The following is a 27,819-nucleotide window of genomic DNA, read 5'->3' as shown; positions in this document are numbered from 1 at the left end:
CCCCCGAGGTGCTGCAATCATCTACCCTAGAGGTCTTCAAGAGAAGACTTGATGGTCACCTGGCTGGGGTCATCTGACACCAGATGTCTTCCCTCCTCATACAGGGGGATGGACCCAATGATCCTTTGGTGTCCCTTCCAGCCTTATGATTCTGTGACTTGTATATCTGTAGGATCCTGGAACAATAAGCTTTCTCCAAGAAAAATGAGAAGTTGGCTTACACCATAATGCTTTGAGAAGGTATCCGAGACAAGGACAAATCGAGTTAAAAGACCTCAACTGCATATCATACACTTCGGGGACATTAATTTGCATCAGTTATAGGCATGTTCTATCCCATGGAATAGTTACTTTTTGTACAGGTTTTGTGCTTTACCAGGACAACTGTTTAAGCCAAGTAATTTGCTGTTGCTTTGTAAATTGTCCATCTTGATCAGTGGTATCTGCTTGTTCCCCAGATACTATGAGTGGATATCCTTTGTGGTTGCATTTCTTTACATATTATCAGTTCTATTTCTATTCCAATTCCTTAATCCAGCAGCAGTTGGCCAGCTAAGAATGTAAATCCTCACCTTTATAAAGCTGGTCCGAGGTCAACTTCCCCTGACCTTGGCTCAAAGAATCACAAAATACCTTTTATTCTAGACAGTGCTTGAGAGATCTGAAGCTCTGATTTTAAATGTTTTCTCAGTGTATCCACTGTTGAAGCCTGAGGTACATTTCAACTCTCACAACATAAGCAAGTTCAGACTTCACAACACTTCAAGGGGGAAACAGAGGGAAACAGTTGCTCAAAGTTCTAGGGAATCAGTGAGTGGCATAGATAGGGAAGGACCCTTCAAGGTGGTACTGAACCAGTATCTTCATAAGGCTTTCAGTTATAATACTATTGGACCACAGTATTTTGGAGACAGACATTTTCACTTCTGTAAATACTAGGGCTGTGGGAAATTTCGCTGCCTGTTTTGTTTCAACAGTTTTGACTTGTTTCGAGCTCAAAACAGAGAAATCAAAACAAAATGAAGGGCTTTGGAACAGCCTCAAAACAAAATGAGGCTAGTCAAAATGTTTAGAGTTTCGAAGCAGGCAGCAGCCAGGTGGTGGGAGACAGGGGAGAACCAGCACTGCACTCCCAGCAGTTCCAGGCTTAGCCAGGTAGGGAGCACAACCCTGGCTCTCCCAGCCTCCTGCAACTGGGGTGGGAAGTCAATCACAGCACAGGAGAAGGGAACTGAGCCCTGGCTGGCCCAAGGTCAACTTCTCCCTTCCAGTGCTGCAATTGGGCTGGGGAAGGCAACTCAGCCCAGCTGGACTCAGTTCCTTGCCCCAGCCTCATTAACACTGGGGAGGGGAATGAGCAATTGGGCTCAGTTCCCTTCCCCAGTCCCAGGTGGCAGCACCAGCTTCCCTCCCTCATCTGGCAGGCAGATCAGGGGCAGTCAGCCCCAGGGGACTGGCACAGCCCTGGCAGCCCTCCTGGGGCTGGGTCCCAATCTGCCTGCCAGATTGGCAAGGCTGTTTCAAGCTTCCCTATTATAGCGAATGGATGAAACGTCGAAACAGCCTCACTGTTTTAATGAAGCAAAACAAAACAGCTGTTTCTACTTTAAGTGACATTTGAAACAAAACGCTGTTCCATCAAAACCTCAAAACTCTAGTCAAAATGGAACAGTGCTATTTTGATCAGCCCTAGTAAATACCAATTGTGCCTGCTTCAAATTACAACCTGAATTCAAATTAATGCAGCATTATTCATTCACATGCTGTGTGACGTTAAAACAGATGTCATAGTCTAGTCCTGAGGTAAAGTATTTCAGTGGCTGGTGAAGAGGCTACATTTATACATACAATAATATAAAATGGCTTTGAAACAAGTATATTATTATATATAATGCATAAACTCTTACCACAGGAAAAGCAGGTATGAAGATTTGACACAATCTCCAGAGAAAAATCAGAGCAGACAAATCTACATTCTGTTCTTTACACAATGAATGTCTACTTTTGAAAAGATGAAAAATGCAGATGTTACAAACAATCCATTTATTGGGTTTTAAACTAGGTACACGATTGAAATAATTTTGACACTACGCTATACAGTGGTTACATCTGTGTGCTGACGTTTACTAAATACTGTACTAGGAACACTGCTGTGCTTTTAAGTTTGGATTGAGTCACATACTCAGCCAGTAGATGATTCAAATTGTATCATAGTGTTCCAGTTTGGCTGTATGAAAGATGAAACACACACCAACTTGGGAATTTATTTCAATGTAGGAAGTACCTTGCATTCTATAAACTTACCACATCAAAACATGTGATGTCTTCATTTAGAGATGGCCACAAACATTGCATTAAAAATCTGCATCAGGTATAAGTAATGAGATCAATGAAAACCCAAAACAAAATAAAATCTCTGCCTTTTAGACATGGAAAGATATTCTGTTAAAGAAAATAATTTAAAAAAAACTAATGGCATTTGATTTGATACAAAAGCCAATACCACTATAGTATTAACATCTAAGTGTGAATCTTTACAAAATAATCTCACAATGGTGTTATGTAAAAGGTTGCAAACTGTACAATGTTTCATCAATGCAATGCCTCTACAATTTATACAGTCTTTTACATCTATGTAACACATATTAAACATGTCATTAAATAGCCAATAGATATCAGTCTTTGAACAAAGTTGCAGGCAAAAAAAAATATATAGAACTTCCACTATCTTAGCAGTCTCCCATTTATGCAAGGGATGCTTGTTCAAATAGCAACTAAGAGTCTTTGTAAATGAGAGTATTTTTTAAAAAAAAAAAAAGTCAGCCATTCAGTGCTTTTATGCACAAAGCATATATTCTTCATTCTATTAATTGAAACATTGCTTGGAGACAAGAACTTCACATCTATGGGCTCTATTCATCTGAAAGGATTCCCAGCCTTTCCACCCGCTTTAGAAAGCTGCAGATGGTCATGGTTTTGTGTTCTACACCTGGTTGAGCTTCTGTTAAAACTCAGCTAGGCCATGTAAGTTTTCCTGCTTCCTGCCCTGCCGAACAAGGCTGCAAAAGGCAGAATGGATATTTACATTTATATAGAGATTATAAAAAGTAATCCAGATCTGAGGTGGATTAAATGATACAGGGCCATCATCTAATGGGTGCTCAAACCCATGCAGTGAAAAATAAATCCTCTGTGAAAAAAACTGGCTCCTGGTCTTGCAGGTCAATCAGATAAAAAGTTAAATAAACCAAAATTGGAGAGGTTCACTGAGAAGGTTCCGACTCTCACAATCCTGTGTGTTCTGCATATCTACTGCTTAAAAATGGCTGGGGATGTGGCAGAAGAGAGAAGATGAGATAAGAGAAGAGACATCCAGCATAAGCCACTGTGCATGAGAAATAACTGCAGTTTTGTAACACAGGCCAGTGACATGGAACTTTGTAACATGTCAGAACCAGGCTCCACAGATGCAGTTATGGAAGACTGCAAGGCTCTTATAGCTGCTCCGTGTGGAGCTGGAGTTCTTGATGAATAGAGCCCGCTCAGGACTTGAATATTTGCATTTAAAAATAGTTCCAAAACCAAGTTCTCTACACGATAAATTAGTTTTGAGTTTCCTTTATTTTGCGGAAATGTTTCTACATCCTCATTTTCCAAATGAAACCTGAAACAGAAATAGTTACAAAAAAAAGTTAATACTGTAGAACAAAATAAAAACAAAAATAATAATTTCCCTTCAAAACTAACAGTTTCAGCAAACAGGAAATCAAAGTTCTACAAGCCAAAGACTTGTACTTGCTCTTAGGGTAGGGTGAGGTATAGAGAAGTACTTCAGTGTTTCTTTAGTGATGGGTCCTGTGACAGATGCTCAAGGGGAAGCTAATTGGCAAAGGGGTGGGAGCAAACGGGGACCAGAAAAAATGTAGTCTAAAAAAAGCGTAAGGAAGGGAATATACAAACACAGCTGATCACTATCAGTTCTTAGCCAACAGGAGATGCTCCCCTGAGCTGGATAAAGTGTTAGTTTGGAGAGAACACTATCCTCTGGAGTTGAGGCCCTTTTCCTTCACTCTGTCCAAGTAGATGGCTACAGCAGATTTCACAAAAGGCAGCAGTGTTTCCCCAACTTAACCAAAACACATGCACGTTTACCTTATTTATGCATAATAGCAGGGTGATACTAAGAGGTCTGTAAGGACAAGCAGCTGGTCATCAGTGAACTGCTGTTTGTGCTCCTGCCAATTGTCATGGTGGGTCCTCCGGAAATTGGACAGAGTTTTCTTTACAGTCATCTGTGTAAGAAAAAAATATTTTTATGAAATCACTTTATATTTTAAATCAAGGGAAGAAGGAGTGTCCAAGGGATTATACATCACTATCTGATCTCAATACCAGGAGAGAACATGGAGAAGGTTAGTAAGGAAACTTCCAAGCAACAGAAGGAAAACAAGGTGATCCAACAGTCAGCATGGATTCATCAACAGCAATTCATGCCTAACCAACTTGATTTCCTTCTGTGACAAGGTGAAAGGCTCTGTGGATGGGTGGGAAGCAGCAGATATACTATATCTTGATTTTAGCAAGGCTTCCGACACCAGCATCCCATGACAATCCCATTAGTTAACTATGGAAATACAGACTAGATGAAAGTATTGTAACACAGATACACAACCAGTTGGATCAATGTGCTCAATGAGTAGTCTTCAATGGCTTGATGTCCAGCTGGGATGAGATGCAGTATAGGTTTCCCCAGGGGTCCATTCTGGGTCCAATACTGTTTAATATGTTCATTAACAGATTTGGAGGATGTGAATGAGAGCACATTTGATAAATTTACACCAAGATGGGCAGAGATGTGGGTAAGGCTAGGATTCAGATTACCTTGATGAATTGGAGAAGTGGTTCAAAAATCAACTACATGAACTTCAGTAATGACAAGTTTAAAGTCCTGTACTTAGATACAGAACAACTGGATGCACAAATACAGACTGAGGAATGATTGGCTAGGCTGTGGTACTGAAGAAAAAATAAGCAAGAGTTAGAATGGACCATAAACTGAATATAAGCCAATATGCTCTTGTCGCAAAAGAAGCCACTGGTGTACTACGTGTCACTTGCAAATCAAGGAAAATGATCCTTCTGTTTTATTGGGCACTGATAGGCCTCATCTAAATCACCACGTCCAGTTTTGGGCTCTGCACTTTAAGAAAAGTAGGGGCAAATTAGAAAGAGAGCAACAAAAATGACTCTATCTGGTAAACATAGCTTATGAGGGAAGACTCAGTTCTCTTCAAATTACATCTGATGAAGTACATTTCTACCTAAGGTCATGCCTCAGAACCAGTTAGGCTAGGAACAGATTTGTCCCAGGACAAGCTGTCCCTGCAGAGAAGAGTCCCAGTATTGGCATGCAGACACACTGCTCTTCCAATCAGGGTTTAGTGAGCAGTCAAATGCACTGCTACTTTTCTGGCACTGATTCAATGATGCAATCCTAGGACAACTATTCAGACACATTTCATAACATCCCAGTACAAACTGTTAGCACACTTCTTATCCCATAAACCTTTTTAGGGTTTGTTCTGCAACAAACACGGATGTCTGAATGACTGCACTTTGTCTCAGGATAAAACAGTTTCTTCCGGGATAAATACAACATCCATTTCTATCCTCAGTCTCTAACCAGCCACCTGGCCTACCTTCTCATTAATTTCAGACAGAATATGGATTACCATGTATATCTTCAAATTGAGAAAGGACAGAAAAACCTAGAATTATTTAAAGCAGATTACACAAACAGTTAGCCTCAATGGTCGAGTCAAAGATGATCATGCCTTGAGCAGGGACCTGAACTAAATGACCTCCTGACATTCCTTCCAGCTGTACTTTCCTATGATTCTATATGCATCAAAAGATCCCAGAAACAGGATAAAAATATTTAAATGCAATAGGAAGTGCTTATTTTGAAGAAATGGCTGCACTAGAGTGTGTATATATGTTGGGATTTTTCTGAGGCTAAGGACCCCAAAAAAGTATCCAATCTGGGCTTCAGGTTTCATATTTTTACAGGTCTAGTTTTTACTTCTAACCTCTCAGTCAATAGTTGCTAAGTCTCATGGACCAAGGGCACCTTTTGCAAAATTTTTACAAGCCTGAAGCCACTTACGATACTGTCTAATCCACATTAGTTGAAACTGTTTTCTTTCTTCCTCTTGAATTTCTATTTTATTTGCACTGGCGGTGGGCTCAGGTGTCACTGAACCCAAACCCCAAAACAATTTTGGCTCTCTCCATATGAATAATTTGCAAGGAAAGCTGGAGATGGATCATATAAGGAGCGGTTCCAAACATTATTATTAGGAAGAGAGAGCAGGACACTGTCAGTTAGTGCTCCCTCTTCCCACTCCACCTCCTGGAAGCAGAAGATTAGAGGCTTCATGCTTCCCCCACTCTCCTGCTGGAACCAGCACTCCTACTCTCCAAGTCCCTATCCCTGTGTACCTCTCTGCATCTGGTCTCCTAGTTCCAGCAGGGATGATTCCCTTAGAAAGAGGCAGGGCAAACAGGAGAGAGCTCACTGACATCTGTTCCATGCCCCCTTATTTGGTGGAATTGTAGGGAAGCAGAGCCACATTGACAGTCTACTCCACTCCCAACCTTGCCATGGTGGTAGTGGTGGTAGTGGGGAGTGGAGCTGCGGGTCACTACAGACCCCTGTCACACCCCCTTGCCAAATAGCAGGGCACTGCATTTGGTACTGAAGTACTCCATCTGGGGTATGTGGCAGGGCTCTGTACATGTCTCTGTGTCTAAAATATTCCATTTTTGAAGTGCTTCAAAGTGCAGCTGCACTTTGTAGTGCTTGAAGTGTTGCATTTGCTCCCACCCTCTGTAATGAATGCATTCCTTCACAGACTTTCATCAGAGGACAAGCAACATATTTTAGTTTTGCTATATTAAAACAGGAAAAGGAATGGATTAAGAGTAGGTGTTCTTACCTCAATAGGCTGAGGATCATTCAGATGAGCACTGAGGTCCATCAACAGCTGGGGCATCCAGGTGGGTACATCATAGGGACTTGACAAAATACATGCACTAAGTCCTAGCACACCAGCATGGCGCTTAACCAGGTCTGCAGTGGAAAGACGATAACAGAGCTGTGGCAGTATATGCTTCTAACATTTAAGATATGCTTCCATGGCAGATGCAGACCAAACTTTACTGTCACTAATTCCAGCTCTTTCATTATTTTTAAAGGAAAAGGCACACTGTAAAATCTACATTCCCTACTTTACAGCAGTATACTATTATTCATCATTTATGCTGCAAGATTATTCAATACATCTATTTGAAATCAGGATTTTACAAGCAGGTCTCCTTCTCCCTGTGTCATGCACAGGCAAAAGCAGAGATTGATGAACAAAAATCATTTACAAACATTTAACTGTAAATCTCTATAAGCAAACACCTGCACTGTGGGGCATGCTCACATAATCAGCTGGTGAAAGAACACAGAACATTTTAATCTTCCCTAGCCAGCTTTTTAAAAGGTAGAACTTGCTTTTTTACCTCCAGAAGGAATGGTATCTGCTATGGTGCCAGGGTCTCGTTTTCTCTTTTTTGGTAACCTCATCTTGCAGAGCTGTTCAAAGTGAGTCTGCATGGGACCATCCATAGTGAGGAAGCTGCACTGTAACAGACCACTCAGTGTGGTAGCAGCCATTTCTCTCACCTGTGATAAAAGAAATCAGATGCATCAATTCCCATTTAATGTCACTGCTGCGCTTTTGAGCCTGTCAGTTAAGTCACTGTGTTTGAGAAGTGTTTCAAATTTTATCCTCTCATCTTCACAGGCCATTAAATACCACCATTACTATTAAAATGGTCACTTACAAACAAACAAGCAAGCAAGCAAAGAAAATTGATAGCCACAATACACCTGCAGTTAAAAGCTCTCTTCCTACAAGTAGCCAAAATTAGTGATCTATGCCCTGAGCCTTTTTTTGGAAAGGGTGGCATATAAAATTAATCATTCTTTGCTCCCAGCGTTTATGTAACTTCAGCTTGAAGCAAGTTACACTGTAAGCTATGTGATTTTTTGACCTGCTAGAAATATTACCTGTATGCTGACAAATATGTCCTCTCAAGCAATTTACAATGCCTCTTATTTATACCTTTTCTACCACAGTAATATCACAATTACAGAGATACCTGCTTTATCCATTAATGTAATCACTGTATTAAAATTAGTTTACATAGGAAACACGTAGATAACTTCTGCTCTTCCATATTTTACTCAAACATGAAAGACCTGACAACAGCAACATCATCTTCCTAGTGTGCACATTTAAAAATGTACGTTCACAATACAGATTACTCTAGGTGAATGTTGTGAAGCTGTCTACTGCACAGAGAATTAAAGACTAAAGTTACCTCCTTTCTATTCATAATGTAAAAATTCTGCGGCATCTAAGTAGTAAAACTGATATTATTAGACAAGAGTAAAATGTAGTTACCAACTCAATCCTATAAAACTGAGGCACTCATTCACTTTACTGCCATGGGTCCTAGTCAAATCATCAGTAAAATTTCTTTGTATCATCTCTGGTCACTCATTACCAAAAGTACAAGACAAATCACAATTTCAGCTGGTAAGTCGTGCATTCTTAGTACAATAGTTTATTTTTTAATTCAATTAAATGTTTTTTTAATTGTATTTGCAGCCAAATTTACTGTTGGCTTCCAAAACTACGTATGCTTACTCAGCCATGTCCCCATTCTTACTGTCATTAAAATCAATTAATTTCATAAAAGCGCTAGAACCATAGGTTCTGCCTTATCTCAAATGTGATCCTACCAATAAGTCCACTTCTATTAAAGGTGCACACATATACTAGCTAACAAAAAACTCCAAACTTTTAAAAATCTGAATTAAACTTGTTAAAAATATTAACAGCAGTTGCCACATTTAGTGGTAAGTACATACTGTTACACTTAACTGTAAACAGAACGTTCATCTATCTAGAGTACAAACACCTACTAATGCTCTGAATCCAATGCAGAAGATCACAATAAATTATATCCTTGAACATAATGTTCTGAACCTCCACAAAGCAGCAAGTATAGCTGCAAGTGCTGTGATAATTAAACAGTGAGTTAACAGTAGACTCTTGAGACATCCTTCCCTTCCATTTATACTTCCACAGTGTATTAGTCAAACATGATCAACTTTATTAACAGCATAGAAAAGTATGAAGCGAGAGCCTGCCAGTATTGGTTTTCAGCAATTGGTGAGCCTCATAAGGACTATGCTATTGAATGAAACATGAAGTGCTAATGCAAGTCCCAGAATAAGAGGAATTTTGGCTGTAAACTGAGCAAACTCACAAGGGATCTGTAGTCATTCACTTTACTGTTCACTGTATTAAAATCCATTTTCAGTAGCCTCAGATTAATAAACTTACTAACAGGAACACATCGCTGAAGGGAGCATTTAGAAATAATGCACTTAAAATTAGAGGTGCACCAATACACTGGTTCATACTGTATCAGCAATGATAAAAGGAAATTTGATATTATTGGCAATTGGCTTTTCTTGGCTGATGTGGCCAATAATGTCACAGATAAATGCTGCATGCATGTGCGCAGCTACAGCATGCATGTGACCAGGAATGCAGCCTGGCAGCTTGGAGAACAGCATCTGGATGGCAAATCTGTTGGGGGGAAGGAACATTGAGTGGGGGGGTAGAAGCAAATTGAGGCCCCCATGGTAAGGGAGTGGGGCCAGGGCATGGGACAGAGCTGATGGCTCATCTGGGGGGTGCAGGGTGGCTCCTACCATGGTGTGCAACCCTGGGGGAGGCACAGGGGCATGTACTCCCCTGCCAATTTGTGTGTGGGGAGAGAGTGGGCTGCCTGCTGTGCACTCAGGTCCAGGGCTGCTCCACCCCTCTACCTGGTAGCTGCACTCAGGCTGGTGGGGCAGGGTGGGTGGCAGTGGTTCTGGGAGAGGGGCCTAGAGCCACCCCAACATTTGCAGTAGCCTCCCCTTCCAGTGCTGCTGCCACCTGCCCCACCTAGCCTGAGCCTGAGCACAGCTGCCGGGAAGAGGCTGGAGCAGCCCCAGCCACAAGCATGCAGTGGGCAGCCCACCCTCACTCTGTGCACAGATCCAGGGGTTGTGGGGGTGGCACATGCCCCCCCATGCATCCCCCAGGGGTGCATGCAGAGGCAGGAGCTGCCCCCCCAGATAAGCTGTTGGCATCACCCTGTGCCCTGCCCAGCAGGGCAGTGCCTGCCCCACTCCCCCCCTTACTATGGGGGCCTCAATCTGTTCCCCCCCCCATGTCCCTTTCCCCCCAACAAAGACTTACCAGCTAGATGCTGGTTTCCATGCTGCCAGGCTGCACAGCAGCTATCGGTATCAGCCCAATTATCAGTGTACCCCTACTTAAAATTGTACATACTTATAGCTCTCACATAGCTGTATCACAGCTCACTAACAACTTAGATTTAAAAATCTACAGACTCATACGATGATGTAAAATCCAAAGAGCAGAAGTGTTCTTTGAAATGTTTTTCATTTACACTGGATTTTCTTAATATCCATTTATATAGAGGAAATCAAACTGCTGTCAGTAGCTTCCTTTTAGTTAATGATAACCAATAGTCTTTAGTGACACACCAATACTAAAACAAAAAGGGAGTAAGCAAGCAAAATGAAGACAAATCCCACAAAGGAAAAGGTGGGATCAAGTAATCTCAAAAGAGTACACCGCATAAGAAGTCAGCAAGTCAGCTGCCTAAATACCTTTGTAAGTGTGGGCTTAAGATTCTTAAAAGGAAGACTATAGTGAAATATAAAACAGATTCTAGCTAGGACATTTAGTTGTGATATAGAGTAAATGAAGAGAGATTTTTTGCTGCATATAAAGCATAAAAAGAAAAAGAAAGCAGCTGTTCTCTGGAGAACTTCCTACAACAGATTAGAAGAGGAGAAAACAGAAGAGGAGAACAGCCCCAATCGAAGCTGGCCTAAGGTAGGCTATATAAATTGACATAGTCTGGTTCATTTAACACAGGGGTGAGCAAAATGCAGCCTGCAGGCAGCATGCCAGGCCATTTTATCTGACCCATGAGGCCCCTAAAAAATTTAGAAATTAAAAATTTAAAAATTAATATTCATCTGCCCTGGCTGTCTGTTATGCGGCCCTTGATGGCTTGCCAAAACTCAGTAAGTGGCCCTCCACCTGAAATAACTGCCCACCCCTGTCAATCTCATTTTAAACATCAGATGTTTTGCTGTTCAGAAAATAAACATTTTAAGGGACCCTTGGGTGGGTCTGTGTGGGTGGTTTCACTTGTTATTTTAATATCAAAATGGAGCTGTATAACAAAAACTGCAGAACATCAAGCACTAAATTCCTGCATCCAACTAAATAACTTGTAGTTCGGACTAGTGCATATAATTTGGATAAGCAACCAATTCTAACACTTCAAGGAATAAAGAATGTGTTACTTCTATGCAAGATGTTCCAGTGGTTTGCTGCTTTCACTTAGAAAAATCTGTGCCATATTTTCAATTTAATATCTCTAGCTTCAGCTTTTAGCCACTGGACAAACGTCCTCTCAGTTAAAGAATCCTGAAGTATCTGATACCCCTGCTCTACAAATATTCTAGACTGATCCAATCACTAATTAAAAACTCAATCCCCCCACCAATCATTTTAGAAGACAGGCTTGAACCAGACACACTACTCCAGTAGTGGTCATCTCCCCGGTATGGTTTGCAGAGGCAATCACTTCCCTTGCCTTCACTCTATTTCTCTTGTCCATATACCTCAGGATCACAATTGCTCTTTCACACACGAGCCAGCTCGTGATCATTAAAACTCTCTTCCAGTCAGCACCTTCCACAATGCATTAAAATTGGTGTTTTATTGCATCCAAGCCACCAAGTGATCCAGATTAATTATGTAACTAGAAAGTCTGTCATTTATTAATTTTGTACCGTCTGAAAATTGTATCAGCAATGATTTTACGTGGTGTTTTTTTTTTCCTTCAAATGACTAAGAAAGATGTGGGATTACATTGAACTAAATGGTAAATCCTGAGATCCCACCAAAATTTGAAGAGTTAAGATTTAAAGAAAAAAAGTGAGCCATCAATTTTAACATCTTACTGGCAAAAAACGCTTGAAAAACTGAGAACCCATATGTTAAGTTTCAGGTCAAAAGAAAGATATAAGCCATTCAAAATTAGATTTTATACTGAAATCATAAGCTTCACCTTAAAAACAGCATAATGAAAACAATTCTGTGGTAAATGCTGAACAGATTGGAATTTGCTAATCCCTATAAAAAAGGATGGTCACAGTAAAGCAAAGTTTCTATGGTAACAAGATCATAAGCACTTATTCCATAAACAAGCCTTTTCTGATTTATATCTAAGCAATACAAGGACATACCTTTTACCCAATATTTGCGCATGTGAACTTATTAAAAATGAACAAACCATTTACAAAAATCCTATCTAGTTGTTCTGAATGCTCTGACTGGAAAGGGTAACATTAAAACAGGCTCACTGGCTTATTCTGCTAACACTACAGTGTGTGACAGGTATGCAGAAGCTCTGCTGAAAACTGGAGTTGGCACTACAGCAGGCGTCACCAACCAGTTGATTGTGATCAACTGGTCAACTGGAGAACCCCTGACAGTCTCTCAGTCTGGGGTAGTGCCCCCCAGACTGAGAGACTGTCAGGGGCTCCACAATCGGGTGCGGTGGGACGCACATGGGGAGCAGCGGGATGTACGAGTAGTGGGATGCATGTGGCTCGGCTGAGCCGCACCCCCTGCCAGGGGGTGAGTGGTGCCCTGGATGGGCCAGGGGAGGGTCAGAGCCTTGGTGGCTTGTCTTGGAGTGTGGGGGGCTCCCGCTGCTGCGTGCACCTTGGTGGAGGCCAGGGGGACACACATCCCCCTGATCTGTGCATGGAGTGAGGCAGCTGCTGCTGCGCACTGGGTTTTCCGTCCCAAGCCCCACTGCAGCTTGGGGTGCAAAGTGACCTCGTGCCATGCACAGATCCCAGGGGGGAGGGGTGGGAGATGATACATGCAGCAGCAGGAGTCCCCCCATCCTCCCTGATGAGTTGCCTAGGCTCCGACCCTCCCCTAGCCTGGCCTGGCCCCCCCCTCACTCCATCACCAGAGAGGCCTCAATCTGACAAACAAGGCTGAAGAGCCAGATCCAAACGGTCTGTGTCAACAATGACACTGCCTAAAATTTAGGCAGCTTATCCCACAAGGCGAATTCTAAAGTTTGGCACCTACAGTTCCTCTACAGTGGATGGAAAAACTTCCCATAAGCAATCTAGAGTGCCTAGGCACTAAGTACTTGGCTAGGCCTACAGCTAGCCAAGAGGAAATGCTAGACATAAGAATATCTGAATGCCCTCTCCTCTTCGGAGCTTAGAACACAACTCAGGCTGCACATGAGCATCTCCGTTATCTCAGAATGCAGCTTCCAGACAGGATGCATCAACAGCAGCAGTGAATTCAGCAAAAACCACTTGTACCCTCCATGCTTACTGCTACTCACAGCCAGTGGTGGTAACCATGTTTTGTACAACAGCACAATGGTTAGCACACTTGCCCAGGAAGTCAGAGATCTAGGTTTCAAACCCTACTACGTCAGGGAATATAAATGTACACCTTCCACTTCCTAAGACAGCACCCTAACCACCATGCTATGGATTAAGATTCTCTACCCTTCCAAGTGAAGCTGTCCAACTGGGTGGCCAAGAATGCAGTTCATGGAGCCAGATTAGCAGGCAAACAATTCTGTAAGCTCAGTAAGAGAAGCCCTCCCATGGGAGTGGGGAGCCCTGTGTTACAGTTCCTGCTTCCAGGGCTACTTCTGTTGAAATCAGTTACTAGTCCCAATATCAGAGACCAAAACCCAAGACTCCTCCCCCTCAAATGAGTGCCCTTCTTTGAGACAGTCAGAATCCCTCTTGCTTGTTCAGTTTGACCCCATAAATATCTTGCCCTCTTAGCTGCCCAAGGGAACAGCTTCAGTAGCACACAATAAAAGATTCTGCAAGAAATGTTGAACCTTATTGTCTTCACGTACTTTCGCAAGTCTGCGATAGACACAATTTGGTTCCGCAGTAGGAACTTACTATCTTCATCAGACATGGGAATATTTATAAAGTCCAGTTCACTTGCTCATGGTGCTGTAAACCCAATACTGCCTACATGAACAAAATGAAATTAAAAAAGAAAAACCCCACCAAAAAACCTGTCACAACAATATGCTAAAATGACTAATTGCAAACAAAGCAGGTCTGCTGAGTACAAACTTTTTTTTTTTAAACAAGTCAGCTGTGATGGTAGAAATTTATTTTAATCTGCAGGTTGAGTTTCCATGCTATCCTTTATACTCTAGTGATATTATACTTCCTACTGCTGAAATCTGAGAGCACTGTGAGAATTTTGCTTTTATATTACTGCAAATAAAACATTTTCTAGAATATTTATTTTCTTATCAAAAGCGTATTTTGTATAAAATACAATTTTACACAGCTTATATAAAAGGTGAAGAGGTATACATAACTAAAATATATAGCTAGGTGTGCACGTGTGCATATTGAAGATGATCTGTATTTAGCCATATATAATACAGCTAGAATATACTGCAAAACACTAAAGCTCTTTCTGTATTAGTGTTAATTACAGGTCATCTTCTATGCTTTGTACAAGGTTATACAACGTAAGGTAAGCAACTAGGCATCTTAAAGAACATGGGAGACTGGTGCCTCCTGAGCCAATCGCTGACCGGAAGAGGGGTGGAGGGGTGTCCCCCAGCAGCCGACTGCTGACCCCGGAAGTGCCAACAGCAAAACCGGGTATGCTGGCAGCAAAACCAGAAGGGCCACTGGCGCTAAGCACTCCCACTCCGGGGATGGCGCCCATCTCAAGGGGAGCACCAGCTGGCACTTCTCTCTGCGCCTCCACTCATCAGCAAGCGCAGGCCAATCTGGGGGTGGGGAGCACATGCCCCCCCATGCCCTCCCTACGCATCACCTATGCTAAAGAAACATGGAAATACTACCTTCCGCTTTTTCTTTTTGCATTCATTGCCCTTCACTGACAGTTAAATTACTATACTTGCCTCAAGCTGTTCATCTTCCAGTAGCTTTATTACCAACCATCTGATGTCACTGACAGCTTCTTCATTGTTGAGGAAGATAAACAGATTATAAAATACCATGGTTTGGAGGTAGGTTAGTACTGTATATCTAGCATGCCAAGAATTGCTTTTTGCTGTCTGCGAAGAGAGAGAACAAAGTAGTCAGAATTACAAATAAGGGTATCTAAGTAAACTGTTGGTTCGTTTCAAAATCAAGTTATATATTTGGTTGTTGCTATAGCAAATTATCAATGAAATATTTTATTCTACTGAGCTTTTTTTTAACTTGTATTTTTAGGTTCAACTCTAAAGCATTTAAACAGGTCATGCCTTTTGGTTTATTCAGTCTCATTCATTTGCCTTTTATGAATAAGCCAAAATGTTGGATCTTCTCAGTTGCACATTGAAATCTTTTGCATATAGTGGACTTCGGAAAAAATTATGCTAAAAGTCACCATTTTATCCTATGTGTAGTGCTCTAGAAGTCTAAACTATGAAAAAAGGTGTCCACAATGGGTACTTTTTCCAAGAGATTCCTCAGTTCCTACTGTGTGTTGACTACGCTATACCTAGTCAGTTTCTCCATCTCCCTATACAGTCAATTTTATTTTTCATTTGTGTGAGTCTTCTGCAAAGTAGTGGAAAGGCATGTTTTTTAAAAACAGAAAAATACTGTAACCCCTCACCTGACCCAAAATGCAGGGGAACCTATTGTAGTGTGTTGCATTTTGACAATACATTTTGATTTACTTTTTAAATGAATTTCAAGTTGAGGATCTCTCTGAAGTGATAATGTTATTTGAAACTGACTCATTACTGAATCTACTGAACCGGTGGTTCTCAACCTTTAAAACTCAAGGTACCTCTCATTACACTCAAAGCATCCCTCTGAAAATGCCGGCTCTTAATTTTTCACTTATTTTTTGACTGACAGGAAACTAAATATTTCTTCTGTTGCAAAGAATGACTACAACAGTTTGGAATATTTTTAATACTACGAAAATCTTACTTGAAACCTCTGGGTTTATCTTGTGAATCATGTCTGCATACCTAATGGTGAGACACCCCACACCCTTGAAAAGATCTCAAATAACCCTGGTTGAGAATTACTGATCTATAACTTAATTTTAAGAAATGAAAATACCTCTTCCCCCAGCAAAAAAATCTTGTGGGGGCCAAATGTTTAAAAGAATATTAAAACTCGAATCAGATTTTGTTTTTCCTTTTATAAGGTTTGTATTTGTAGTAAGAATGAACATTTGAGTTATTTTTCAATTCAATTATATTTTAAAACAATGGACATATTAGTAGAAAGATCAAATCAGAATGAAGCCCTTTATGAAAATTTTCAGTGCCTTGCTATTAGTAAACATTTCTATTCAGCAAAACATTTTAATGACTTTAATTAATGTTGCTAGTTAATTCTGTGCCAATTTCCATTTTGATGACCAAATACAAATAAGAATCCATTACAGAACCTCCAGCAGAAACAGACAACTCTCCTCAGTTCTGCCTTTTTGCATGGTTTTCAGCAAATTACAATTGCAACCAGAAGTTATCTAATCACTTATGTTGGTTAAATTTGCTACTCCAACATAGATATAAGTGATAAAAGCAGCTACATTGGCAACAGTGTTGCTATAGACAAAAAAAAAGCAGAAAAAAAAGTTCTGAAATGGCAGAATATTTTTGCACTTGCCTTAGCAGTCAATATGATAGTTAGATGACAGTTAAGAAAAAGCTTAGCACATTTCATAGTCTTAAACTTTCATTTTAATAACTTAGACCAGACTCACTTGTTTTAGCACCTGAAGTACCAAAGGCACTTGTTGAGGATACAGCAACCCCTGAGACATTAGTGATAAACACATCTTAGCATCTCTCTTGAGTTCATCATAGCTATTATCATTTTCTACTGGGGCAATCTGTAAGACAAGATCAAATGGAACACTCAGGAAATAACTGTTGCTGAAGAAAAATTTCCTTATAAACAGCAATATGTTATGCAAGAAGAAACAAAACTTCTGCATTTGTTTAAATAACTTTCAGTAGTAAAAATTACACAACTAGGCTAGTCATTTCAGAACATGCACATTTATGACATTTCAGCACTTCTGTATTTTAAAATCTGTCTTCTGAGAAACACTTAGCTGGTTTAAAGTTCAGTAAATGTAAAACGCTTACAAATGAGGAGTACTTGTGTGTCACAGCAACTTTGTAAGTGGATACAAAGCTCACTTGCTTAATACAGACATCATTATAATGAGTTTTATTGGGTGCCCAATGATAAGATACACATAGACAATAACATTTTAATATGAACTGCTGCATCGTAAATGGCATGTAGATATTTCTACATTTGATAAAGGTAATTACTCATGGGGTAATAACACTTCCTTTTGTATGCATAAAATGTTAGGGATACAGGATATGTATATATTAGTTATTTCCAGAAGACAACTAAAAATAGTGGTTCCAGCTTCTTAAGCCCAAGGTTATCAGTTTCACACACAAGCTTTTGTTGAGAAGGGTGGTACAAATTGAATAAATAAATGAATTAGGCAAGTAAGCAAGGACCAAGTGTGCTATATTTAAGCAGCTTTCTATTTTAATTACAACTTCTTAGTTTTTTTCCAAACACCCTTTCAAACATGAACAATTCAGTATTAAAATGAAAAAGAATTACCTTGAAAAACAACGGTAAAAGCTGGAGTTGCTCTGTGACAGCTGTGGAGAAGGACCGACCTGCACTTGCCATCAACCACTTCAGGACTGTGTATAAAAGAGAAGTGTTAAATAGAATAAAAAGATCAAAAGCAAAAAACAAGTCAAGTCAGATTTACTAATAGTAAAACCCAAAAGACATCCAATTAAATCACTGGGGTTGTACTAGTAGCAAGTTGAACTGTATTCTTGGCATTAGAATTTGCAAGCAAAATCTCAGTAATATTGCTAATAAGGGAACAGTAATGTAAATCAGAGTGCACTCGGCTATCAGCATCAGCTGACACAGCCCAAACTATAAGGGATCCACAGAAACCTCTTCGGTATAAAGCAAAATTCCAGATTATAAATATTTATGGTGTTTAGTTGCAGAGTATTATGGCAACGTAACATGTTCTGACAAATGAAATTCAGCAACTCACTGGTTTTCAAGAGTTTAATGCCCTGAGTTCGCTCATCTTGTTCACCAACTCCATTCTCTTCCATTACATGGTTCTGAATTTCTTCATCCACTTCCATAAGGGGTTTCAGTTTTTCAAGTATTCGTGTAGTGAATTCATGGATACGAGGGGACTTTGTTGGCGCAGTATTTGGCAAAGAAACATCTATCATGAATATGTAGGTCAAAACACTAAAAATAAATAGTTCAAGAGTTTAATATATTAATTTCACTGCACAACTTAAATAACAAGAATTGTTCAGTGACTATTGTTTGCTTCACTTTACTAACTGAAACTGAATATTTCTTCTAAAGTAGATCAACTCCTGTCCCCAGGTAAACCTTTTGAAAACAAATGCTACCTGAAAGACTGAAATGACATTCTGACTCAGGATGCCTGCCTGGAATCAAGTCATAGCAAAATGCTACAGCACACCAAGACAAAATACTTTAGTACACTGAGCTGCATCACTATATATAAGCATTTCAATGTTAGATAGAAGAGAAATTAGGAGTTGAGAACGTATAACCTGCTTTGCCTTTCACTTTGTAATTTAAGAAAGCAAGAGACAAATAAGCTATTGCTGCTATTTCTAATAATTTAGATCAGGCATCTTTAGTGATTTCTAGTAATAGGTATTTGGAGGGTAAGGTAGCTTGATAACATATTGCGATTTAATATCTAGAAATACTTTATTTACAATTACCATTACAATCACAGTCACAAACTTCTCAAAGACCGTCTCAGGCTGGACATAAGGAAGAATTTCTTTACAGTCCAAGCCCCCAAGGCCTGGAACAGACTGCTGCCAGAGGTGATGCTTGCACGACCTCTGGATTCATTTAAGAGGCAATTGGACGTTTATCTTGCTGGGATCTTATGACCCCAGCTGACTTCCTGCCCCTGGGGCAGGAGGCTGGACTCTATCTTTCGAGGTCCCTTCAAGCCCTAACATCTATGAAATCTATGAAAAAACCATGCACAAAAGAGGTCAACTGTCTGCCTAGAACTCCTTCTTCAAGATGGCAAACTGTAGATCACACAGTATTTGTTACAGCTAAATGTTTCTGATAGACTTAACTCCTGCACATAACAAAACCCATTATCCATAATTTGTACTGCTGTTGGCTGGAGTTTAAGACTTAGGGAACCTACCTAAACTGCAGCAGAAGTACACGGTACAGTGGCTCTTTTAACCTTGCTCTTTTTGCTGCCACCCTCCTCCTCACAGCTGATTGGCTGAGGGTGCCTTGCAGCCCCACTGTCACTTGGCGGGGAAGAAAAAGCTGCAGTTTCCATGTCCCAGTCAATCAGCAACAAGTGGTGGTGCTGCTGGGCCCCTCAGATAAATCGACAGCAGAAGTAAAAAACCATGACATATTTAAAACTGCAGTTTTGCCTCCCAACCAATCAGCGGCAAGTGGCAAGGCCACCAGAGCCCCTCCGCCAATCAGCAGGGGAGGGCAGGTGCTTGGCAAAAGGAACATGATCAAAGGAGCTGTTACGCAGTGCATTTCCACTGTGAATCCCTACATACAGGATTTTACAGTCACCAAAATGCTTTAAAAAAATATTACCCATTACATTTATTCCACATTAAGCACTGGATACACGCAATTTCCAGAGGTTAAGAATTTTCAATGTAAAGAACGAGAATGAAGAAATGACCCAAAGTTTGATATCAGCACTTACACTGCAATTTAAGGGCATTACTGTGGCACCTAACAGCCTCAGTAGTACACCCAACGTGCTGAGCAGTGTTCAGGTACAAGAAGATCAATGACACCCCAGAGTATATCCTATTATTTAAAAATAATGATCCATATACGTACACACTGAACAAAACGAATTACAGAAGAGACCACTGACCTTCCTATTCTCTCTCTGACATTTTTGTAGACCTGTGTGAGTTTAGGTTCCAAGTACTTAAGCAATCTGTGCAACAGTTCTGGAACTCGCCATTCTTGCTGTGCAAGGCCACCTTGCAATACGTAGAGCCGGCTAGAAATCAGAGCATCAATATTGTAACATTAACTACAAAATGTAAGTGACAAATTGTTTTTCTATGCCCAAATCTTATTCCAAATGCCGGGTGTAATCACAAAATAAAACAATATAACTGCTACATCAACACTGCATTTCCACAATAGTTACTGAATCCTGTTAGAATGGCGTTAAAGTGATGCACTTTACACAATGCCTTTGCCTATGCACACAGGTCTAAGGGCTGTAGGGGAAAGGCAAAAGCTGCAATTGCAAAAGGGTTTACGTGGGATATACAAATTGGTGTGCCTTTCCTCCAGGCAGGACGAAAAACTGCTTGAAGTTAACTTGATACATCTCTATAGAGAGGGGAAGAGGGAGAATTTACAGATACATACTAAAAAACAAAGTTAAATTCTTACCATGCATCTACAAATGATCCTCCTTCACCACTTAAGGGAGACTCCAACAAGAGTTCAAATAAAAAGTGCAATTTCCGAGGATCTCTGCTTTCCTGCGGGAGAGAAGAGGGGAAATTTATATACGTCAGTGATTGGAATTCAGCAAAATTCCAATTCTAACCAAAGCCATACAGAAGATAGATATTTGTATTGAATATCTTTAAGTCCTAAGAATGTTCTACTATGCAAATGAAATAAATGTTTTACTTTTCCCAAAGTAATCTGAGGAAAACAGAATCAGCACAAGACATAAATCACGGTATTTTACTCATGCATGGCAAATCACTGCCATTACTTAAAAATCTGGCACAGTATGGGTAAAAGAAAAAATGTAAAGAACTTCAATTTGTGACAATTAAATAAAGCAACCAACTTACGAAAGGTATATTCATCTAGTGTACAGGAATCTTACTATAGCCAAGAGATTAACAGGGTTCCTTAAAGTACTTAATCTGAGTTTTCCTAAATTATTTTTGCCAAGCATATGAGAAAGCTCTACACTTTATATTTTAGCAAATGAGGACGGGTCTATCATCCAAGTTCAAAAAGGATATAAAAGAGTTTAGTACAGGCAACCCCCGTTTAGTGCTCTTAATTGATTCCAGAAAAAACGAGCCTTAAGCAAAACCACGCTAAGTGAAACCCAATTTCCCATAGAAATTAATGTAAATAAATATAACTCACCCTGCCCTGCCCTGACCTCAGGGAACCAGCGTGGGCCCCGCACTCAAGCCCGCCCACCCAACTTGCTGCTACTTGCCACTTCGTCATCACTGCCACTTCTCTCAACCTCACTGCCCACCAAAACTGACCAATTCCACTGAGTGTTATAATGAAACTGGCTGAGCGCTCAGTGGAATCGGGTACGAATTTTAAATAAGCTCTATAGCAAAATAGTGCTAAGAAAAACAGTGTTAAGCGGGGTTGCCTGTACTGGTTATAAAACATTATAGTAAATATGTAAATATTAACACTAGCTTTAATAAAAAGACACCCATAGCCCCCTAAAAACCCCTTGGAAGCAGATGAAAACTTGTATTTCTGGAAACAACAGCAGCTGATCATTTTCTGTAGTAATTCGAGGACTAGTGTACAATGCATATATTTAGTAGTATTTAGTACTCTAAATTCCATCTTAACACAATAAATTTAAACATCTTTTCTCCATGAAAAATTTATTTACATATTAGGCAAAACTTTACCATTATCTATTCAATCTTACAAAAATAACCCAAACAAAGTTAAATAATATGGAATACTTACACAGGAAGTTGCTATGCATGTGCCCCAATCATTATACGTTTCCACTGTGATGTTAGATAAAGCTGTTCGAAGCAATGGACAAAGAAGCATCCAAAGTTTCTCTACCTGATGAATAGAAGGCAAGAAGATGAAGTTTTTCCATTTTGGGTTCCTATTTAACTGCTCTAACACTCAAACCTCCCCCCCACCTTTCTTCCACCCTCCCAAAAAGCAAAGCAAGCTTCTTGCAGAAGGTTAACATTCTAGTCTTAAAAATATTGTCACGAAAGAGACTGGTAAGATCTTTTTCTGCTTTGTTTACAGGTGTTTTGAAGCACCATAGGAGTTGCAGAGTTTATCACTGTTGCTTCTGTAGGCTGAGCTCCTTACAAACACCAGAGACTCCTTCCATTCTCCAGCTCCCCACAAGTTTATGCGTTGTCTTCCCATCCCTTTGTATTTGAGGACTCCCCTGAAAGCCCTCTCCCCTATGCAGTGGGCTCAACTGCCCCTTTTTCCTGCATGCCAGGTTCCTCGTTTTCCCTCTACCATCACAGCAGCATTATGTATTATGTGTTTCCACTTTCGACCTCCTTCCCTCATAAGGATCCCCTATGCCTCAACTCCACGCTTGAGATGCAGTGGGAAGAAGGTTGAGGAGTTCATACACCATCAGGGGCCTGCAATGCTTCTCCCATTTCTCATCAACCCACTTCCCTCTTCCTCCACCATGGACTGGTCCACCAGTTTCTGCTGCCTGTGTGCCCTATCCCACATGCCTCTGCACTGCTCCCAGCAGTCTCATTTTTTTCAGATTGGCAGTATTTTATAACTCTATTGTGAAGCAAGAAGTGAGACTGGGGTAATGTTTTGATAGTAGGTATTAATGGCTTCCATTAAATGATTTTTTTCATTTACTGACAATTGCAGAAATAGACCAAGGCACCTAGAAGTCAGTGCTCAACTCTGAGGGGCTTCTTGGCCCCAGAGCCATGTCATCCAGCTCAGAGGGCTCCCCACAAGTCTGAAAGTTTGGCAGTGGGGGACAGGTTGCCACTCACCTGCTGCCAAATTTCCAGACCCAGACACCAGGGCTCTGTGTGCTAGATCAGACATGCAGGGCAGCATAAAGCCCAATCCTGGCATGTGGGAATGGGTGGGGCCAATCCCAGCACATGGGGCAGTGCAGGGGTGGCACAGGGCATCATGCCTCAATCCTGGTGCATGGGGCCAAGAACAAGTGGCATAGGGCCTAATCCCAGCACAAAGCCCTGTGTGGGGCACCAAGACCCAATCTAGGCATGCAGGGCTGACAGAAGCCGCACAGGGCCCAATCCAGCCTGCGGACAGGTCCTGCACTATTCATCTTGCCTACAGGCCCAAAACATTGAGCACCACCAATCTAAGGTGCAGGCAATTCTTCAGCCCACACATTAACGTGCAAGGAAAGGTTAACAAACTGTCTACCCAAAGAACCTTACCTGCCAACAAACCAACAAGAATTTATTCCTTTAAAAAAAGTCTTCAGAATTTTGAAGCATTCAAAACACACACACACCACTCCTACCTTTTCAAATGTCCAGTGTTTAGAGCCCCTTATCAAGCCAGCTATGATTTCAGCTACACATCGCTGGGTACTTTCATGACAGTCTGCTACTAGCCGTTCCAAATGGGGCTTTAAAACTGGCAAGAAGGCATCATCAAAGTTTCTGAATAGGCCCTGTTAAGTTTGGTTACAAAATATAAATTTAAAGCATTTATTGTTTTGAAATTATTCTACACCACTTACAAGTTTTTAAGCATTATTTTAAATTTTAGCTTAATGTTACATGCAGTTAATATGAAATACCCAGGTCCATAAGAACAACAGCCTGTATGGTTACTTCTACTGAACTGCTAAGGCATCATCTCTTTGGAATATTTTATTTCTTATTTACTATCCTGAATTCTTTTGAAAAAATTGCTCCATCTACTACTACAGCTGATACACGAGTGTAGAAACAGTACAGTAAGATGATAATACATGCAGATGCATTAGAAAGTCACCAAGAACGTGTGCAACTCACAATAGCGTCTAAAAATAACCATGCAGTGATGGGACAGCACAGTAATGCCAATTACTGCACAGTCATTTAGTACTTGCTTAAACAAATACTAAATGACTGTGCAATCTGCCACGTGTGGACACACTCAGTGTGTTACACTTCCAATGCGTTATTACTTCAAGGCAGTTAAAAAAAATTCAGATCTCAACCTGCAGTAAAATTAATTTGTTGCTTCTCCTATATTTAAATGAAAATACACCCAAGTCTTTCTTAATCTCAGCAAGGCGTTCTACATACCCTAGTGAGGCTAATCAAAGTGGCAATTACTGCGAAGCTTTCAACAATATTAACAGCGATGGGATGGATCTCTGTGTATGTTTTTCACTTTTATTTGATCATTTTATCTACACAAAGAAAGCTAGTTACACATAGAAGTCTCAATACCTTGAAGAGGCAAAATCTGCGAGGATTAAATTTGTCTTTTCCTTTTCGGTCTTCTAAAGATAGGAACTTTATTAACTGCTCAACAAATTTCGGATCAGAAAAGTGATCATATATAGCTTGCTCTGCCTGTAAAAGAAAAACCAGCGAGAATTTAGTCTATTTGTAAGGTGCTTGGAACCACCATGCTAGCACCCACCTTATTTAGTCAAAGTCTTATTTTTTATTTCATTACTACTTCAATCAAGCAGGAACTCAATCATGTACAGGCTATTCATTTTCAATAATTCAAAACCGGAGTGGGCAAATTGCAGCCTGCAGGCTGGATCCAGTCCATAAAACCATTCTATCCCGCCTGAAGGGCCCCTCCAAAAAACTATTACCAGCCCACGGCTGCCCCACTGAAAGCTGGTGGGAGATGTGGGCTTTCAGAGGTCATGTGCCATTGGATCAGGCAGGCTCTGTGCCTCCACCTCCGTGCAGCTCCTGACAATCCAGCTGGGAGCACCATGTGGAGGTGCAGAGCGTGATGGCACATGACTGGACAGCTGGTGAGCGGGGAGGGGGGCTCTTGCCTGCAGTGCTGGGAGCCCCATGTGGAAGCACAAAGCCAGCCCAGTGTGCTCCTGGCTCGAGTGCCAGAAGCCATACATGTTGTGACTGAGCCAGCCCAGCCAGCCCAATGGCCCATGGCTCCCAGAAGGAATGCCAGGAGTCACACTTGATGGCATGCAGCCAGCTCAAACTAATGACACACGGACTGGGAACCCCAGGGAGTCGCATGCCATCAGGCCAGGCAGGTTCCATGCCACCACACACAAGTCCCGGCACTCCTTCTAGGAGCTGCATACCATCAAGCCGGCCAGGCTGGCTCTGTGTCAGCATGTGTGGCTCCCAATACTGCAGCTGGGCCAGGCTGGCTTCATGCCTCTATACAGGGCTCCTGGCACTGTAGGGAAGAGCTGTACACCACTGGGCTGGGCTGGCTCTGTGCCTCCACACGTGGCTCCCTGCTGGAGTGCTGGGTGCCCCATGTGGAGGCACAGAGCTGGCCTGGCCCGGCCTGATGGCACATGACTTCCCACATGCACTGCTGGGAGCCTGATGTGCTGGTCTGGTTTGAAGGCATGAGCCAGCAGGCCGGCCCAGCTCTGTGCCACTACCTGCAAATCCTGGGACTCAGTTGGAGGAACGCACCCCTGGGGGGGCTCTGCCTGCTGTGGGCCACGAGCGCCCTGAGCATCTGCTGCCTGCTGCTGCCACCAGAGGCAGGGGCTGTGCGCTGTGGCAGGTGGCCCAGATACCCTCACAAACCCCACACCCCCCCCAACCACATCCCACAAACAATATACAAGAATAAGACTTTATTTTGAGCTATTATACAATAGCCCCCCTATACATTATGCAAACACACATAAATCAGAACAAAAATATTTTTTGAACTAAAATTAATATATGTTAATAGCTGATGTTGGATTTTTAGTATACGATTTGGCTTTTTTCTGGTTCCAGCATGTCAAAATCCCTTCCCAAAAGGAGTACATCTTGTAGCAAAGGTCAGGGGCTAGAGGGTGGGACTTCCAGTCCCAAGATGGCAATCAGGGGGCAGGGCACCTTTCAAGGGGTGGGGTTACCTTTGAGGCCTTCCACAGCTCACTAAAAGTTGTTAAGCAGCACCCCCAGCTGAAATAATTCCTCACCCCTGTTCTAAACAAGAGTTTTGTCAACAACTTAATGCCAGCAAGCTTTTCTGTGCATCATAATATTGGACCATTTCCCTCCAACTAACACAAACCCTAGAAAAGCCTTTCAATCTGCACTGACTGCAATGAATCAAGTCTGTCCTTATGACCACTCTCCTGATCACGTCCAGTTCTTTATTGTTCCATAGCTATATATTAGAGAAACAGAAAACAAGACTGTTTTTTGGTAAGCAACAAGGAGCCCACCTAATCTGAAACATGAGCCCCTTTTGTGGCAGTTTTCCTAAGCTTTACTTTGGTTAATTTTTCAGTTATTTCTTATTTTTACTCTCTCTCGTATAGGTGCAAGCTGCTTTGTTAGGCATTTGCTTAATTATGTGAGCAGTCCACATGAGATTGCTAACACGTCAAGTCAGCCAAAATCTTTAGTACTTTGCTAAAGCAAGGCCACAGTGCTTTTGATATTTTGAATACTAAGCTCTGGCTCTCAATTGTACAAGAATAACTGTGCCATTTTTTACACAGCTGCTTTATCAAGTGCCCATGCTTCCCCAAAACTGGAAATCAATTGCTATATTCCCAATTTAAGTATACCCCTCCAGTCAAAAAATACCTTCAGTAACACAACTTAAAATATCATAAGTGTTTCAAATATACATACTGTACTACATCTGCCATGTGGTGCCAAATGTGAAGTGGTACAGGATTCACAGCACTTGAAATGCATGTACCCAAGACCTTAGAAGTCAGATAAGAATCTGTGCTAGTTTTGAACCAGAACAATCAATATTCACAACATGGTGGCTTACCTCTAACAACTCCTCTCTCCCTCGTCCAAGCTTTGGCTGCTGATCAGCAGGAGCATAAACTAACATGTTTCTAGGAATTAGAGAAAACATGCATTAACAATTTTCAAGATAAAAGGCAAAAAAATGCATACATTATGTTCTATTTATCTACATTATATTTAAAATTTATATCATAAATACTTATGATATCTAGTCTTAAAAAGGCATTATTGGAACAAACTCAATCCAGCACTGCTATTGTAAGATTTTTGCAAAATGTATGAACTGTGCATATAATTCCAATGAAAACAGTTAAATAACAAAATAAAATAATCCCATGCAAGGTTTACAACACACAAAAATAATCAAAATGAAAGCATCTGTAATAATTTGCACTCAATAGAAAAACAATTTATTTTCATGGCCCAAACAACAAGTGCATAAAGTACCAGCAGCACAAATAAAAAGGCAAACGTATTTTAAAAATTGTTCATGTTCAATAACAAGTAATAACATTAAAACAATAATTTAAGTGTCCATTTTAATGCCAACCACATTAGTCAAAAACATTGCTTTTCTTGTAGTATTTTGCCCCTGGAGCATGTCATTTAATACTCACTGAGGCCAGGTATAATACCCCCAGTGTGTTTTCTCCACAAAGCAGCACGATTCCCAAGCTTGCTTAGTCTTTGGTATATTTTGACCATCGTAGTGCAACCACTGGTTATCAAGTCTGTCACCAGCCTGAATGCTAGAAGGCTTAAGATTTCCACCTATTTTGAAAACAAAAATTCATACTCTTA

At 41.0% G+C, this 27,819-nt stretch overlaps 1 protein-coding gene across 1 annotated transcript; it reads right to left on the bottom strand.

Moving 5' to 3' along the window:
• Window positions 1-2,024: 2,024 nt before the first annotated feature.
• On the bottom strand, window positions 2,025-27,819 carry LOC109291078 (proteasome activator complex subunit 4-like). The gene is made up of 15 exons (XM_019507942.1): window positions 27,636-27,819; window positions 27,038-27,107; window positions 24,529-24,654; window positions 23,607-23,759; window positions 22,061-22,165; window positions 20,759-20,850; window positions 20,223-20,354; window positions 18,336-18,544; window positions 17,876-17,961; window positions 16,986-17,114; window positions 15,172-15,327; window positions 7,570-7,732; window positions 6,999-7,132; window positions 4,153-4,292; window positions 2,025-3,664 (listed from the first exon to the last, which is right to left on the bottom strand). Exons 2-14 carry the CDS (start codon window positions 27,101-27,103, stop codon window positions 4,158-4,160), a joined length of 1,686 nt encoding a protein of 561 aa, XP_019363487.1. The 5' UTR covers window positions 27,104-27,107; window positions 27,636-27,819; the 3' UTR covers window positions 2,025-3,664; window positions 4,153-4,157.

The sequence above is a fragment of the Gavialis gangeticus genome, unplaced genomic scaffold (assembly GCF_001723915.1).
Source record: "Gavialis gangeticus isolate Ggan-Ray unplaced genomic scaffold, GavGan_comp1, whole genome shotgun sequence".
Taxonomy (NCBI): domain Eukaryota; kingdom Metazoa; phylum Chordata; order Crocodylia; family Gavialidae; genus Gavialis; species Gavialis gangeticus.
Note: the sequence above shows the minus strand (reverse complement) of the source record. Positions and strands in the feature narration are given on the sequence as shown.